Source organism: Trachurus trachurus, assembly GCF_905171665.1.
Source record: "Trachurus trachurus genome assembly, chromosome: 12".
NCBI lineage: Eukaryota > Metazoa > Chordata > Actinopteri > Carangiformes > Carangidae > Trachurus > Trachurus trachurus.
In genome coordinates, this window is record NC_139908.1 from 11,835,292 (window position 1) to 11,853,337 (window position 18,046).

General features: G+C 39.2%; 2 protein-coding genes across 2 annotated transcripts; both read left to right on the top strand.

The window, feature by feature from the left end:
* The first annotated feature begins 101 nt into the window (after window positions 1–101).
* Window positions 102–9,353, top strand: LOC310994397 (alanine--glyoxylate aminotransferase 2, mitochondrial-like). Its single transcript, XM_083983075.1, has 14 exons — window positions 102–310; window positions 1,402–1,490; window positions 1,579–1,769; window positions 1,863–1,986; window positions 2,088–2,182; window positions 2,517–2,610; window positions 2,814–2,907; window positions 4,407–4,507; window positions 4,809–4,901; window positions 6,200–6,332; window positions 7,339–7,427; window positions 7,553–7,702; window positions 8,359–8,457; window positions 8,941–9,353. Exons 1-14 carry the CDS (start codon window positions 211–213, stop codon window positions 9,040–9,042), a joined length of 1,554 nt encoding a protein of 517 aa, XP_083839201.1. The 5' UTR covers window positions 102–210; the 3' UTR covers window positions 9,043–9,353.
* Window positions 9,354–9,828: 475 nt separating this feature from the next.
* On the top strand, window positions 9,829–17,846 carry LOC310994398 (alanine--glyoxylate aminotransferase 2, mitochondrial-like). The gene is made up of 13 exons (XM_083983076.1): window positions 9,829–12,276; window positions 13,096–13,286; window positions 13,431–13,554; window positions 13,649–13,743; window positions 14,127–14,220; window positions 14,351–14,444; window positions 14,665–14,765; window positions 14,915–15,007; window positions 15,164–15,296; window positions 15,840–15,928; window positions 16,075–16,224; window positions 17,067–17,165; window positions 17,462–17,846. The coding sequence occupies exons 1-13, from the start codon at window positions 12,109–12,111 to the stop codon at window positions 17,561–17,563; spliced, it is 1,533 nt and encodes a 510-aa protein (XP_083839202.1). The 5' UTR covers window positions 9,829–12,108; the 3' UTR covers window positions 17,564–17,846.
* Window positions 17,847–18,046: the final 200 nt, after the last annotated feature.

Consider the following 18,046-nt stretch of genomic DNA (forward strand, 5'->3'; position numbering starts at 1 on the left):
GTGTTGTTTACTTCAGATTTGTTTATACTTGTGTGCGTGCGCGCGCACCAAGTGACGTTGCACGGGGGGTCATTGGCTGGTCGCTGACCGCCCAGCCTACAAACTTTTTCCACAGAGACCAAAAAGCCTGAAGTTCTGCTGCTGCTGCTGCGGCGAGTCTGAGAGTGGAGGAAGTAGGACAGCCGAGTGTCCCCCCTAAACCAGCACAACATGTATAAAGTTGTGTCCTCCTGCCTAAAAAGTGGCCGTTGTGCCGTTTTAACAGCGAAGCCCTGTCGCTCCAGTTTGGCCAAATTCCACTGGGCAAGTGGTGAGTTACCATGGAGACGAGCCGAATAAGAGCTAGCTTGTTTGTTTGGTTAATGATACATGCTAGTACACAACGTATATTGGACATATATGTTTTTAAGTTTGTTTGGAAATGTAAACAGGGCAGAGTTGTTTATCACATTTAATTGGTTTCAAATGCTGCTAAAAGTAACATAACATATGTGGTCCAATTTGACACAAATCTTCGATCCGAGCTAAACATAACGTGACACAGTTTGTTAAGCAGCCTACACTCATTCATACAAATGTCGTCTGTTTGTGTTTGTGGTGCTGATGAATCTCTCACAACTTTGCACACTCCTTTTATACCAATGAGTGTAGGCTTAATGACAGAAACACCTGTAGGTCTAACAGCAACACAAACTCATTAGTTAAATAAACAGCCTTCTAAGACAATTTTGACAACAAGATCACTTAGTTAGGATTTACTGCAGTGCTGTTGTAGTAGACTGCATTAGATTTAGTTGGGGATGGATACCTAATAAATGGATAAACTGAGCATAACCAGGAGAAATCTGTGCAGAGCACTATCCACTATCCATGTAAAACATAATTCAGCTAGGTGGTGAGGTAAAGAAAAAAAAGCCTGGGTAAAAGGAGAGTGGTTGCCATACAAAGTTTAAATTCATATGAAACTTTGTTTTGCGTCCAGTAAAGTAGGCCTATATAATATAAATTGAATATCTGGAGGTCAGACCAGAGTCCATTCACCATTTTATAGCCAAGAGCAATAGGCAGGATTTTATCCTGTGTTGCACAATGTGAGGTCTAAGGTGAAGTTTCCATGGAGTGGTATGTCAACCAGCTTTCAATCTATTTATCTGCTAGCATGAATTCTAAAAGTAAGTAAATTTTGTACATACAAATTGTGTAGATACAATAGAGAGAAGTGTGAAGGTTGTAAGACCTTTTGGGTAAAATGTCACTTCGGTGGCTTCACAAATGTTTCCCAAATGCCACAGAAATGTCATGACAAAGCACTGATCAGCCTAAAGCCACAGTCCCATCATCCCTCAGAGAATAACTGTCTTTTACTTCACTATCTGATCTTCAGTGGCGATTGTTTCACAGGTGCATTATGTCAGAAATCAGCCATCAAATTTCCCCCTGCAGACATCCCAGAGATGCCCCCCTGCAATTTCCAACCAGAGAAATACACGGTAAAAGCAGTATTCTCCAGGCTGAGTTTTCTTTAATAATAGGCATTTTATACTGTAAGTGTTATTCTGTGTATGTGTTGCTGCTCAGGGTATGTCCAAAGAACGGATGATGGAGATTCGCAAACTGAACTGCAACCCCATGACCATGAAGGTTACCTACTATAAGAAACCAGTGTTCATCCACCAAGGACACATGCAGTGGCTGTGGGATGTGGATGGGAGACGATACCTGGATCTGTTTGCCGGTGTAGCTACTGTCAGTGTCGGCCATTGCCACCCGTAAGGTCTTTTTCTCTTTGCTGTGTCACACATTGATAGTGTATATTACATCTGGTGTTATTTGCATCTGATATGTTATATCTGCGTTCACAGGAAAGTAACAGCCGCTGCTGAGCAACAGTTGAAGAGACTGTGGCATACCACCAACATCTACGTGTATCCTACTATCCATGAGTACAGTGAGAAACTCGCTTCCTACCTCCCAGATCCTCTCAAGGTACTGTGCTGGGTTTTTATTTTAATCACCTGAAGGCTAGAGCCTAAATCAGTATGCGGGATACAATTGAAATATTTACCCCTATTTGTTATCCTGTTCAGGTGGTATATCTGACCAACAGCGGCTCAGAGGCCAATGACCTGGCTATGTTGATGGCTCGACTCCACACAGGCAACTTTGATATCATCACTTTCAGGTACAAGTCTTTTTATTATCAATATAGAGAGACATCCTTATTGTATGTACCTCCTAATTGTGTAAAAAAATAAAGACAAAGATACGTAATGCATGAATGAAAGATCAGAATCCACTGGCAGTGTTTTTACACAGGTTTTGCTGCAGTTCATCCTTTTGCCCCATTAATTCAAGATCTGGTTTAGGACCAAAATAGACAATTTTATGAGGCACAGGCAGGAGAAGCCTAAAGTATGAGTGAAGATCAGGTTCAATGTTGATGATTTCAGCTCCAAAATATATTCTTTGTGAATACCTGTTTTATAAAATGTTTTTATTTGCTTCTTTCCTTCCAGGGGGTCGTACCATGGTGGCAGCCCACAGACCATGGGTCTCACATCCAATGCAGCGTATAAATATCCCATCGCCAATGGTTTTGGCTGCACAACTGTATGTATACTCTAATATATTGTAACTATATTATCAGAATTACTTGTAATTTAATTTTTGATGTAGGTAAATATTGGTTGTTTAGATTAATATGAAATTTACAGGTGAATACACTTCATGATCATTATTTTGTGCTGTGTTAATTATGAGTGACTGTTGCTGTCAGACTGACCCTGCTAATTCTGTTTCTGCCCAATAAACAGACCATGTGTCCTGATGTGTTCAGAGGTCTGTGGGGAGGAAGCCACTGCAGGGACTCTCCTGTTCAGACCATCAGAGAGTGTAGCTGTGCCCAAGGTACACAAACACATGCACATATGGCTCAGCACACTCATGCTGCTCCAAACCCATTAGTAGGAGAAAATACCACAGTTGTCAGAGAGAGTAAGCATTACAATCACTTTTGTGTTAAGTGTTTATATTTTGGACCTTCATAACTGCTTAAAGGGGTGCTTAGGGTTGTGGTTAGGTTATGCCTAGAAGTTGTGAGGGTAATACAGGTCAGTTTTACCCTAAGCTCAAAGTCTCCTACTGTTGATGATTTACCTCTTTTACCTTTAACCTTTTACCATTTTCAGGAATTTTAGCTATATGATGTGGCCACCAGCTAGAGAGTTTTCCTTGAAACGGGCCGTATGTTAGCATATGTAGGTGACCATTTACACAAAACAAAAAGCTGCAATACATACAGTATATCAATATTAGTCAGTAACAACACAACTACTGTGTCTCATGCAGTATAACGTAACACACAGCAACACGTTCTTGGCTGCTGCTTAAATCTGAAGGTGTTTGTCCAAACATCACTACATCCAGACTACTTGGTGCCATCCAGTGTTATGCTCTTGAGATGCTATGCATGCCCAGATAAACAATGTGTGGATAAGGATGAAGGACAGCACACAGGAAGATAATTTGTATCTCTCTGTAATTTCACCTTCCTCAAGAAGTCAAGAAGTTAGTAAAAGCTTCCCATGCTGGAGGTCAGTCAGATTGTTGAACTTTTACTCTGAAACAACAAGTGGCATGGTCAAACACATTATTTGTAATCCCAGACCATCTGGTACCTGTTTAATCTGAAGTTTGTAAACGTTCAGTTACAACCACTCTCCCAAACAGCTGAACTTTGCTCTTTTTTAGTGTCAGATCATTGGCTAACAAATCCCTTTTGGTTAATGATCTGATAATTGGGAAGATGTGGTGTAACAACACAGCTTGTCCTCCATCCCAATAATTTTATCAGTCATTCAGACAAAATAAAGCAGGAAGAGGGATTGCATTTTTTCTCTGCACAGTTTGTTTGCAATATCTTGCTCTTGACCTCAATGCAGATTTGTCAGAGCTCATCATTACACTGTGTCAGTCACCAAGATATTCAACATTATATCACTATTTGTTAAAGAACTCTCAGAGCTGATTGCACTTGATATCACTAGATGTAATAGGTCAGGCCTGAATTGAGACCTCATAAAGTTTTTTTTAAATTACATGATTCAAAATTTCAATGATACAATAAATACTACTGCTCCAAGGTTAATAAGAGGTCGACTAACAGAATCTTTTCATGGTTAAACAATAACAATGTTAATGAGATTTATGAAATCTATTGGTCAGCAGAAAGTAAATTGAGGACAGCTCATAGGTCAGGAAAATACAAAAAAAAAGCCATGACTGCTTATATTCATGCATAAAAGCTTTTATATAAGGATAACCATTGATTTTTGAATTTCCCAATTGTATACACATGCTTATGTAGTGGTTTGACATAAAAGGCTTGTCTTTTTTTCATCCCACAGGTCATTGCATGGCAAATGAACAATACATTGGACAGCTCAAAGAGACGTTTGCAACTAGTGTCCCGAGTCGAATTGCTGCTTTCTTTGGCGAACCCATTCAAGTATGACATTTTTGTTGTGGAGACTAAGAAATATTGGCTTAGAAATATAAATCTTGCTCTATACCACATCTTGCTGAACTGATGCTACATTTAACATATACATTTTTTATTCTGTCGTAGATACTCTAGTTAACATTGACAAGTAAATACACAATAACAGTTACTGAATGTATTCACTTCAGCCTACATTGATTAATGACAGAATAGAGTCCTCCACAATCATGCCATCCATGTTGTTATGTCCAAGTGCCTGTGTTGATTCAGATGGACTATGGACTGTGAATGTGTTTGTTTTATACAGGGAGTCGGAGGAGCTGTGCAGTACCCTAAGAACTACCTCAAGGAGGCTTACAAACTTGTGAGAGAGAGAGGAGGCGTCTGTATTGCTGATGAGGTTAGATACATGATTTTCTGTTTACAACCTAAACTCTATGGCAATAATGTTATATACAATCTTAGTGGATAAACAAATTCAGTGTTTCACAATGATTGGAGTCTCCATTTGTATGAACAAATTAAATCTTCTCAGTTGAATTCACGAGTACCTGATGACAAGAAGGTGTTGTAGCATCTTCTGGCATTTATCCCATCAATACGGCAAGACCGGTGACCTGTGCACATGGATAAATGATAAAAGAAATACCACAGTGCTGACAGTCAGTACTTGACCTTCACCTCTAGTACTTGTTGCTGTCTTTTTTATATGTTGGAGCTACTGTATATCCTTTGTGTCACCATCCTCATGATTTGAAACTATTACACCTTCTTGTGGATGTGTGATCACAGGTTGGGCCTTGTGTTATTTCTTGAAGTAGCTAGTCGGAAGTTAACTTTTGTATAATTAATATGAAGCACTGGTAATTTAAATTGTTAGTTTGGTGTAAAAAAAAAACAAAAAAAACAACTTGTGGGAAAACAAGCCAGTGATTTAATAAGATGGCTTATCTCTTAAAGATAAATATTTCTACACATTTGAGCTCACAGTTTCATGACAAAGTTGCTTAATTATGGCGAGCAAGAAGGCATATGAAGCACACACCATAAGTGACTAAAATTACTGTAGAGTTGTCTTTCGTTATGTTTCCATCTCTTAAAGCAGATATCAGTGGAATGTTTTTGTTAATATAAGTCCTAAATAGTCCTATTTTCCGTCAGCAATCACTTACATGAAGTATTTCAGCCTAAACACGAGTCTCTCCGTCACTCTGCTCTGCTGTAACCTGAGGAGAAAATTTTCCTTGTGGGATACAAGTGTTATCCAATGAGGAGAGAGAACGGCATGAAGGGCTGTGTGTGCAGCCAAGGGATGCGCGTGAATGTGGTGACGTAGCACGAGGACCAATTGATGCCTGACAAGGGCGGGGGCTGCTAACTCATGGTGCGTTCAAAGAAACTCGTACTTTGTGTTTTTCCTTCCTGTGAAGTCATACCAGTTCGATCTGGTACGAGTTCACGGGTCGGAAGTTACGAGTGGCCGTTATAGGGAACTTTCACAGACAACAGGATGGTAAAAACACGAGCTACGGGTTACCTGGAACGCTACCAAGTCGTAGTTGTGACTTGAAGCTGTAACTTACGGTTTCAAAAGCCTGCCTTGAACGCAGCATTAGCCGAAACGGCCGTGAAGCTGATATCTGCTTTAAGTACTTCTGTATAAAATGTACCTAAAACTCATCATCTATTTTGGTGCAGGTGCAGACTGGATTTGGGCGAACAGGAGATCACTTCTGGGGTTTCCAGGGGCATGATGTCATTCCTGATATGGTTACAATGGCAAAAGGCATTGGAAATGGATTCCCAATGGGAGCTGTTGTTACAACACCAGGTGGGATACTGCTGTGAGGCATCAAAGCCTTGTTTAGAAAATCTGCTTGTATCTTCGTAAAAGATTAAATACAGTTATGGAGTGTGTGTAGTTTGCTGTTAGTGTTGTAAACTGACTAGATGCAGGAGACAGCCTCTGTTTGGTTTCCCATGTAGTAATGAATCATTCAGCTTTTACTGTGCGAGTTGAGAGCTGGAGCCCACAACACTAAACAGGCTGAAAGTGACAATGATTGATATGGAGCTTGGTGGATTTATGAATCATGAAGAATGATTAACTTGTAGCTGCCTCTTATTGTGAATAAAAGCACACTATATTTGGACTATTTAAAGCCATTCACACTGTTAGACAGACCAGCAATTATGTTGCATTTTAAAGATATAATCAAATTTGATAGCTACACTTTCAGTTGTAGGTACTTGTAGCTATGTGGTTTATCACATAATAACAGATGTGGGCGAACCAAATTATAGAGCTTCAGTCTATGTTCTGTATGTGACCCACCACCCACCTCAGGTTATAGAGATTACAAAGTGCTGATTCTTTTAATGTAGCAGCACTGGGGATTTTCGAGAATTGTACTTTTAACATTTTATACATATTTGTGTGTGTTTAAAATATTTAATAGCACAGTGCTGATATTCTGCACTATCTTGACCCTCATTTCTATTGCTCACTGCAATGGCTCTCTAGCTTCTTTTCCACATGTCAGAGCCGACCTTAACTGTTCATTACCCTCATGACTTGTGTATATATAATATATCTACTTCTGGTGGATAGATGTTCCCAGTGCAATTTGTTGATGTATTCTTCTATCTTTCATACTTTTCTTTTTCATCTCATTTTAAAAGTCTACTCTTGTATTCAGGCACAGAAACAATAATGAAACATATTTCAGTAATCATTTGCACAGCATTTAGCCATAGGAAATATGGTTTTGGAGGAGGTTATAATTGGAAGCAGCAGGGAGTTGTGGTGTGAGCTTGTTTGTCCATGTGTTTTCCAGAAATTGCCGCCTCATTTGCGAAGGGGGTTCACTTCAACACTTTTGGTGGAAATCCTGTGGCTTGCACAGTTGCTTCATCAGTGCTCGATGTAAGAGTTCATTTTCTCTCTAGATCAGTCTATTATTATTTATACTTATTATTCTGCTAACTATTGTGGAAAACCACATCTCTGTAATTGATAACTAAAAGGCAACAAATTCCTTTACTTGACAGGCTATCAAAGAGGACGGCGCGCAGCAGATCAGTCTTAACGTGGGAACCCATCTGATGACTGAGCTGGCCAAACTCAGAGACAAGTATGAGATAATCGGTGATGTCCGTGGCAAAGGCCTGCAGATCGGTGTGGAGATGGTCAAAGACAAGGTATTGTATTTTGTTGAGTTTGTAACAGCAGTGACACTCATCTTTCCTCACATGCTTATACAACGTGTGTCTGTGCTGTGCCTCCCGAGGGGCATGGTTCAGCAGCGCCCCAGTTAACCATTAGCCAGAGCAGCAGTGACCATCTCTAATTGTGAACAGGACAATCTCAGCTGCACTGCATGTGCTACTGTCTGAAGTTATGATGCTTCTTTTTTATTGTGTTATGCTGGCAGAACTTGTGCTTGAAAAGAGTCAGTTAAGAGAAGAGGAATTACAGAAACATCTGAACCCTAGTAGTTTCCAAACAGCCTGCTGTATCAGCGTTGTTGAGGTCCTTATTTTGACCATTGTTCCTCTTTGCTAATCCAGTTTTCCCTAGGTTGTCAGATGTCACATGGTTTGTGAGGGAAATGTTGCTACATTGCATGATTTTTCAGTGTCTGTGAACTGTCAACACCAGATAATGTAGCAAGCAGAAGATCTTACATGAGCATGAGCTGTCACACAAAAGTCTTGTCATGTATGATGACAGCCACTATGCAGCCACAGGGCAGTTTCTAGGAGCATCTTATTATTGTACCTAATTACTGAAACCACTGTGATAACTAACACATCCTGCCTCATTTACCATTTAACCTTTTCTCCATCATCCCCAGGCCAGCAGAGACCCGCTGCCTCCTGAGGCAATGAATGAGATCTTTGAGGACATCAAGGACATGGGAGTCCTGATAGGGAAAGGAGGATTATATGGACAGGTAATAGCACTCACCTTCTCTCTCCTCTGTCAGCATGTGGTAACACACACCTACAGTACATCAGAAAGCTGCTTGTTTTGCTATTACCTCAGTCTTACCTTGAGAGCATCATCCTCTGTAATTCCAGTTTCAATTACAACCTAGGTTGTCATGCTATTTATAGCTCCACTTTTTTTTCTTCTTCTAAATCTCAGTATGTGGAATTGAGCATAGTTTACAGAACCTCACATGAGCCCTAACTTTCACACGAAAGTCTCCAGAGTAAGTTATGACAAACCAGCAACTACTCTGAATCCAGGAATGAATCACTTGAACCTTTATCTGTTTCTGCTGTGTATCACATGTCCCGGACTGAAGTACATGCAAGTACATCACTCTGTGACAGAATGAGGCACTTGACCTGGTAACACATCCTTCTGGTTATCAGTATCTATGCCACACCATAATATCCCCTCTTGTTTTCTGCTTTTCTCACCACTCCAGACCTTCCGTATTAAACCTCCCATGTGCATCACAATGGAAGATGCTGATTTCTTCCTGGCAGTTTTTAACAAGTCCATCCACAGCTACATGGAACGAAGATAAAAAATAATTTTGGGTTTTTGACGAGCAGCACTTTGTTGTTGCCTTTGCATAGCCTTTTGCATAGCCACTCTAAAAGAAGAGCTTTTTTAACATGTCTAATAATGTTGTAATTACAAAATCATACTACATACCTCATTGATGAAATTAGAACATATCTTGTACAGTGCATTTTTAACAACCTGACTTGAAGTACATGTCACTTTTTTTGGGATCTACTGAATCATGCTTGAATGTAACATTGTATTATAATTTCTAAACACATGCTTTTTTGATCAATGAAGTAATAATGAATCACTGAGCTTGAGGAACAACCGTCTCTTGCTGGCATTTTTTTTTATAGTTACAGTATACCCATTTATTTGTGATATGGAAGCTAAGAGCGTCTGCAACCATCTTTTACCCCATTATCCTGAAGGAACAAATGCACAGAATGAGTTATAACTTTCATTCTGTCGCTTTTCGTGTAGTGCTACAATTTTGTCTAATTTTTATGCCGTCCATGACCAAACACCTGCACAAATAATGACCTTCCTATCAGTCTTGGTTCTGTGTGTTTAATTAAATGCTAACATGCTAAACATGCTAAGATGGTGAACATGGTAAACATGCCAACTAAACATCAACATTTATCACATCAACATTTTTATTTAAATTTTTAAAACTTTTTATTGTGAAATACAAGACAACAACATAGTGGACATACATTGGTGTATGTACAAAGTGTGAACAAGGTGTGTGTGTGTACGGTAATTTGGGTATAATATATAATATAAATGGTGGTCGTAACAGTAATTAAAGAAATTAATGAATAATAATAGTAATATCGGTCATAATTATAGTAACAATATTAATCATTTTAATAATAATCACATCAACATTTTATTAGCACTTCGTATGACACTTAAGGCTGGATCAGTCAAAGCTGGCAAACCGCTATGTTAAATGGCAAATCCTTTGTTTTCTGCTTGTACCAGAAAAAAAGTTTTTCCCATAAATGCTCCATCTTTCTCAATTTTTTTCTAAAAGTAATTAAATTTGTTAGCTTTTTTGGGGCAAATGTCCACACAACATGATGATGTCATGTCATTGTGGGTGCTGCTGAAGAAGGTGGGTTGTCACAGGCAGGCGTCTTCTGCAGCCTCCAACAGGAAAGAACCGGCACTATCCAACAAACTCAGTGGGCAATGTAGTGGAAATCTAATGAATCACTAGTTATATATTTATCTGTGACGTTGCAGAGAAATGATTGTTGTTTGGTGAGATGAGGGTACTATTGGCTGTGCACTGTCCACCCATCACTGTGACTTTTTTAGAAAAAGCTGTGAGCAAATCCTCCGAGTATCAAACAGTGAAGGGAGAAGGATAGTAGTGCCCTCTGCACCTGCTCAACATGTACAAAGTAGTATCCTGTCTAAGTGTCCGCTCGATAGGTCTCACAGGACAGTTCTGCTGTTCACCTGGGTTGGCCAAATTTCACGTGGGAAATGGTAAGTTGCCATGGAAATCACACAAGAAAACAAACAAACAAAACAGTTTCTTTCATGTAGCTTATTCATTGTGAGTTTAGAAATTCAGGTGAGCATCCATCTCTCTGGTGAATTTTAGTAGAAAATGTGGATTATTTTTGTCTTGAGTCAAACTGAGGAACCAGAAATGAAAATTATGTCACCACAAACTATAGTAGATTGGTGTACTACACTGAGTAATATATTCACTACTCTGAGTAATACATTCACTGCTATTCATAAAAAAGACTCAGTTACATTATGGACACAAGACCTGATATGGTGACATCAAAAATAAGGGGCAATGCAAAGAAAGCACATTTCAGTATGAAATTGGAAGTCATATTTTCAAATTTGAAATGTGTATTTTTAAATTGGGATGCATGGTATATTGCCATCATACAGTGGATAGATAAATAGAAGTTAAAACTTAAAAATAAGGAAACAATATTTCAATTTTTATTTTAAATTTGAAAGTTTAAGTGTTCAATGTTTGAGGATGTCAAGATACAATACACACAAATACCAAATTAAAATAATAGAGTGTGTCAATCTTGAGTGTGTTTTAGATAATTTAATGCTATTGGTGAACAGAAACCAAAGGCAGATTTTCTTTAGTTCAAAGTAAACTATAAGTTTAACAGTTGAGTTGGTGATGTGAGTTTGTCAGGGTCTTGTAGTCCAGTCCAGTATAATTGTTGCTTGTGGTGCCGAATGTACATGAAGTCTTTATGGATGAAAAGCTGCAGCTGTTGATAGTAAGTGTCAGCGGATCACTGGTAATGAATGTGAGGGATCTGAATGAGTCTAGAGGTCTAGAGGTGTGAGAGTGGAAGATGCAGGACGTCTATAAAAAAAATGACCATGATCTAAAATGGATTGCAAAACTACACTAGCTATACTTTTGCTAGAAAACAAAGTAATTTGGATCTGTTCCTGATTTTGCTGCAGTCTGAGGATGAGAGTTTGAATATGATGTTTACATCAAGCCAAATACCTGTGATTAAGTGAGAGCAGCAGTGATTCACTGCTGCTATCACTTGTGTGTTTGGGGTAGACCCACACTAACCAATATCTCAGGCTCCAGAAAAAAGCATGAATTCGGTTTTGCTTGCATTGAGGACCAGCTTAAAGTTGATAAGTGCATTTTTATTTTTTTATTTATTTTAAAAATAGTATTATAAGTATTACAGGTTCTCAACATATCATCCATCCAAGATGGGCATACAGTCAAGATTGTGAGGATTCAGTGCATGTTGTTTAGACCTGTACATGATAGCTATTGTATCTCTGTTACATGAAGTGTTTCTCCTGGGGGTAACAGTCATTTGACCATACAAATTATTTATTTGCCAGTCAGACCAGTTGGAACTGACTTTTTCAAAATTGAGAAAAACAGGAAGCATAAGTCTAGCTGTGTTGCACAATGTAAGGTTAATGTGGTTAAACCATCAACCAGGTTCTAATCTGATTAAATATTGACCAGATAATTGACAATATGATGAAAACAAGGTAAAGTACAAACACAATTAACATCAAGTTTAGCACACCGGGCATCCAGATGTCTGGCTTGCTGATGCATCTGTTTTTAACCAATCTTTTACCTCTCTTTCTGAATGCCAATCCTAACCATTTCACAGGTGCAGTATGTCAGAAGTCAGCCCTCAAATACAGTCCCACAGAGCTCCCAGAGATACCGCCATGCAATTTCAAACCACAGGAATACAAGGTACTGTAGCGTTAGTAGTGTTGTACTGTAGCATCCATCTGCTCTGAGACTCAGGAAAGACTCAACAGTGTCCAAAGGTTAAAGGGCCAGTCTCACAAAAACATAACAGCTTGTTTTGGAAAGGGTTGGTTGATGAACAACAATAGATGGCAAGGTAATGAATGACATGTTAGCCAGCTGTGATTCTAGTGTAAGTCAATTAAGGTTTTGACCATACAAAGAAAAAAACAAAACAATGTACAAATGTAAAATAACAGGACCACTTGATTCAGTATTTAACAAGTTTAAGACCCAGTCACACAACAGCGTTGTGCTGTGTCTTTTACTGTTGTTTGTGATTTGTTGTCTTTTTAATCCCTTTTCTAAATAGCACTGCATTTAAGAGTTGTAGGCTACTCATGCTCGTGCAATGACAATGTAGTGTGTAGAACAGTAACTCTCTGAGTTAGCTACCATGCTACTTTCAGGCTTTTTAGCTTGGTGGCTAACAGGACGGTGTGGACACAGATAGAGAGATCATTTATTAATCAGTACTTTATATGGATACACACAATTTATTCCAGAGACACATTTTTACCATGCTGTTTTGTGGTTGTTAGGAGGTATCCTCTATTTGGGACTCTCCCTCAAATATCTGCACCATAAAGACAATATATGGCCTGAAGAAAAAAACAAAACTTGAATACATGTCAGTCCACTCTGTAGCCGTGGACACATATCTACCTTTCCCAAAACACATACTGTACATTAATTCCTGTATAACTTCAACCTTTACCATACATTTACTCAGTGTTATTCTGTGTATGTGTTGCTGCTCAGGGTATGTCCAAAGAACGGATGATGGAGATTCGCAAACAGAACTGCAACCCCATGACCATGAAGATCACCTACTATAAGAAACCAGTGTTCATCCACCAGGGACACATGCAGTGGATGTGGGACGTGGATGGGAGACGATACCTGGATCTGTTTGCCGGTGTAGCTACTGTTGGTGTCGGCCACTGCCACCCGTAAGGTCTTTTCTTTTTCTTTTCTGTGTCACACAGTGATAGATGTTTAATTTTTTTTTTTTTTTTTTTGAAAAAAGGTTTTCAGTTTAAAATGACTGCTCATTGTTGTTACTGTCCTGTCTGTCTTTACATCTGTGTGCACAGGAAAGTGACAGCAGCCATAGAGCAGCAGTTGAAGAGACTGTGGCACACTACGAACATCTATGTCTCTCCTGCTATCCATGAGTATACTGAGAAACTGGCGTCCTACTTACCAGATCCTCTGAAGGTACTGTAGTGGGTTTTTATTTTAATCACCTGACCCTAACCCCAACATATAGATGGAAATTTAAATATTTGATTCTCTGTGTTTCCCTGTTCAGGTGGTATATCTGACCAACAGCGGCTCAGAGGCCAACGACCTGGCTATGCTGATGGCTCGACTCCACACAGGCAACTTTGATATCATCACTTTCAAGTACAAGTCTTTTTATGAACCCTCTGACATCCGTAATTAGTCATTCTTGACATTACATAAGGGTTCAATAACATTACTTTTTTATAAGGTGAATATCCAAAAACTCACAGGCAGTGTTTATGTATTTTTACATTGTTTTTTATTGGTTTGTTGCAAGAGCTAATGTTCTTATTAATAATTGATAGTAACATATGTGAGACACAGCTTTAATATTGTAAAACGGTTGCTTTAGCTGTTCTTTTATTGGCTTTAGAATAAAAGATTCTACTTAGAAAAAACACAGCTTGAGTAAACAGAAAAGATAAACTCAGCATGTCAAAGCTTGATAGCAAACTCAGATATTCTGATTAACCTTCTAATTGATTTCTCTCTCTCTCTTCCAGTGGATCATACCATGGTGGCAGCTCACAGACCATGGGCCTTACCTCCAATTCACCATATAAATATCCTGTCCCCACTGGTTCAGGCTGCACAAACGTATGTATATATGTACCAGAAGAAAGTCATACAGAGTAAAATATACATGCACCACTAGCCGTCACTACAACTACAAAGGAGAGGCTCAACATTACTGTCCCTGCTAATTCTGTCTCTGCCCAATAAACAGACCATGTGTCCCGATGTGTTCAGAGGTCCGTGGGGAGGAAGCCACTGCAGGGACTCTCCTGTTCAGACCATCAGAGAGTGTAGCTGTTCCCAAGGTACACAAACACATGCACACATGACTCAACACACTCAGGTTACAAGGTAACAGGGAATTCATCACCATTATCTGTGGAAGTAAGCACCACAATCCTTTTTTTGCAACATTCATACGACAAATTCAACTCCAACAACAAAACTATTTTTGTTTACTGCTGCTCAATTTTCATATATGCTAATTTGTGTATAATTAGTCAGACTTGTGCTTTGATCATACAGGTCACTGCATGGCCAATGAACAGTACCTCAAACAGCTCAAGGAGACATTTGCTACCAGTGTCCCAAGTCGAATCGCTGCTTTCTTTGCAGAGCCCATTCAGGTACTATAACCTACTGTTGAACTGTTGACTGAACTTGATTAATTATCATGTCAACTGTATATGCTAATTTCTCATATTTGGTGTGATTAGGGTTTTTTATTGTTTAAGATGGGACCATGAATATGTGAATGTGAATTTGTTTCATGCAGGGAATGGGAGGAGCTGTGCAGTACCCTAAGAACTATCTCAAGGAGGCTTACAAACTTGTGAGAGAGAGAGGAGGGATCTGCATCTCTGATGAGGTTAGATCATAGATACACATTAAACTATGAGGCAAAAACCATGGAACACGATTAAACACCACTGTCTTCTATTATTTATCCATAAGTGTAAAACACAATAGAAATATGATTTTAAAAATGCAAAGAAACATTATTATCTATTTTTTCATCCAACAGGTGCAGACTGGATTTGGGCGAACAGGAACCCACTTCTGGGGGTTCCAAGGTTATGGCGTCCTTCCTGATATGGTTACAATGGCGAAGGGCATTGGCAATGGATTCCCAATGGGAGCTGTTGTTACAACACCAGGTGAGACACTACTGTAAGAGTCTGTAAACGTCTCCGTCAAGCATTAAATTCAGTACAAGGATGTGATGTGAAAGTCATGGGTCACTTAAAAGTCAGCTCTGACAGCAACAGTTCTGTGGATCAAGGATAGCTCTGAAAACAATGATATAGTCACGCTGACCTAGTCCCCAATAACAGTTGCCATCGCAACCAAGGTCATAAAGATAATGACGGACCAAGGCTGAGGTCAGAGGAGTTGTCTTCCCTCATTGGGACATGTTGTGAGTTTTGCATTGGTTTAAATTCACACTGATAAATGTGACCTTCAGATTTAAGTGACTTTCGTACTCCAACAATAAATAAATGTGTTTTCGCAACTTGTGGACATGTGATCACATTTCTGCATTAAATGTATGGTACTAACATTTACTTGACTCAAAGACCTTTCTGTTTTCTACTTCATCCTTTTCAAAGACCTTTTTTATTATGTGTTTATTTTTGCTGTAATTTTAATTTAAAGCGACTGAGTTGAGGTGTGAGTATGTTTATTCATGTGTTGTGCAGAGATTGCTGCTTCCCTTGCTAAGGCGTTCCATTTCAACACCTTTGGGGGAAATGCCCTGGCTTGTACAGTTGGTTCATCAGTGCTGGATGTAAGAGATCACTTTCTCTTTCTACATCAGCCCTGTTAATGAGTTTGTAAAAAAAGAAAATTGCAAACGCATTGTAAAAACTGAAGCTTGATAATTAATGAAGAAAACTGAATCATAAACTAAAAAATAACATTTTTACTTGACAGACTATCAAAGAGGATGGCACGCAGCAGAACAGTCTGCAGGTGGGAACCTATCTGATGACTGAGCTGGCCAAACTCAGAGACAAGTATGAGATTATCGGTGATGTCCGTGGTAAAGGCCTGCAGGTCGGCGTGGAGATGGTCAAAGACAAGGTATTGTATTTGTCACAGTTCATCTTCCCTCACATGCATGTACGTACGTGTGTCTGTGCTGCTGTGTCTCCCAAAAGGGGCAGGAAACAGCGCCCCCAGTTAACCATCAGCTGGAGCAGCAGCTACCAGCTTTAATTGTAAACACAACTCTACTGACTCAATGCTTCTTTTTTTAAGGTATTTTTTAGGCTTTTTGCCTTTAATTGATTGGATAGCTGAAAGAGACAGGAAATGGGGAGGCAGAGCGAGGGGGAATGACACAACAAACAGTCACCAGATTCATGATTCAAACCAGGGCCAGCTGCAGCAAGGACTGTAAACTCTGCATATAGGGCGCCTGCTCAAACCACTGAGTTATAATATAATGCTTCTTTTTATCTCTAAAAGGAAGTGACACATCTAGAAAATAATTAAAGAACCAACAGTTAAACCATGAAAGTTTCATTTTGTTAATTTTGCAGCTGTGTTGTTAGGTGGATATCCTGCTGTTCCTTTCAATCAGTGTTGGGTCGTCCAGTTCTTGACTTCTCCTCTCTAATGATGCAGCTTCTTATGATTTGTCAGATTTGAGCAGCATTCTGGACTCTCTTGCTTTATTAGGAACTACTGACCTTCTCCCCACACAGCTATTATTAGTCTAATAAATTAGATATAGTTGACTAATAGTGAAGCAAATCACATTCAGACATGTTTGTAGCCTCTGAGGTGAGTCAGCTGTGAGTGGTTAGTGTCTTGGACAGAAGCGGATAGACAGTTTTCATATTTATAGTTATAGTGTATTGAGTATATAGACCATGTGTCCAGCCTTGTCTGACCTGTCTCCTCTTCTCCATCACCCACAGGCAAGCAGAGACCCACTGTCTCCAGAGGCGATGAGAGACATCTTTGAGGACATCAAGGACATGGGAGTCCTGATAGGGAAAGGAGGAGTATATGGACAGGTAACAGCACTCACCATGAAGTAGCTGAAGTTGTATTTTTTTGAGGAAATGTCTAAATATTACAAGAAGTTTTATTTTAGAATTATGTGTAGGACCTGTTCTTATGGCATCTTACTCATCATGATACAAATTACCAGTCTAATGAATATTCAACTTTTATATAACCTCTAAACATTTCATGTGTGAGATGTGGGTGCTCTGACACAGAATAAAGCAGCTGGTCCTATTATGCACGTCCTCCTGGTAAAGGAATATCTTACCATAATCTTCCCTCTTGTCTTTTCTCACCTCTTCAGACCTTCCGTGTCCAACCCCCCATGTGCATCACAAAGGAGGACGTGGATTTCTTCGTGGCAGTTTTCAACAAAGCCGTCCATAACTACATGGAGAGAAAATAAGCAGGTCGGTGGAGTAACTTGATGCCGAGGACCAAACCTGGAGACTCACTCAGCAACGTGTGCTGCATTTGTGTCAATTTTTTAAAAAGTTTGAATGTTGTTAGTAATTTTGCTCTGTAAAGACAAACTGTTTTCCTTTTGGAAAAATGAACTTTTAACATTTATCATTATGCATCTTCTAATCATCGACACAACTGTGCAGCAGCCTGAAACGCTTTCACCTCAATACTCTGAGCAAGAAATACTGTAATGAACGCATATTTATCATATTCACACATAAACATAAAATGTGCTTTTAAATATTTTCTTAAATGTAAAAATTGTTTTCTATCTTTCCAATAAAAAATATAACATACAGGTGCATGTTTTGTACGGACAAATCCAACAAACGGTTTATTGTTGACCACAGTGAGCAGAGGCATAAATGATGATCATTGCAGAGTTGTTGTATAAATACCAACGTGCAGCATCACCTTTATTTTC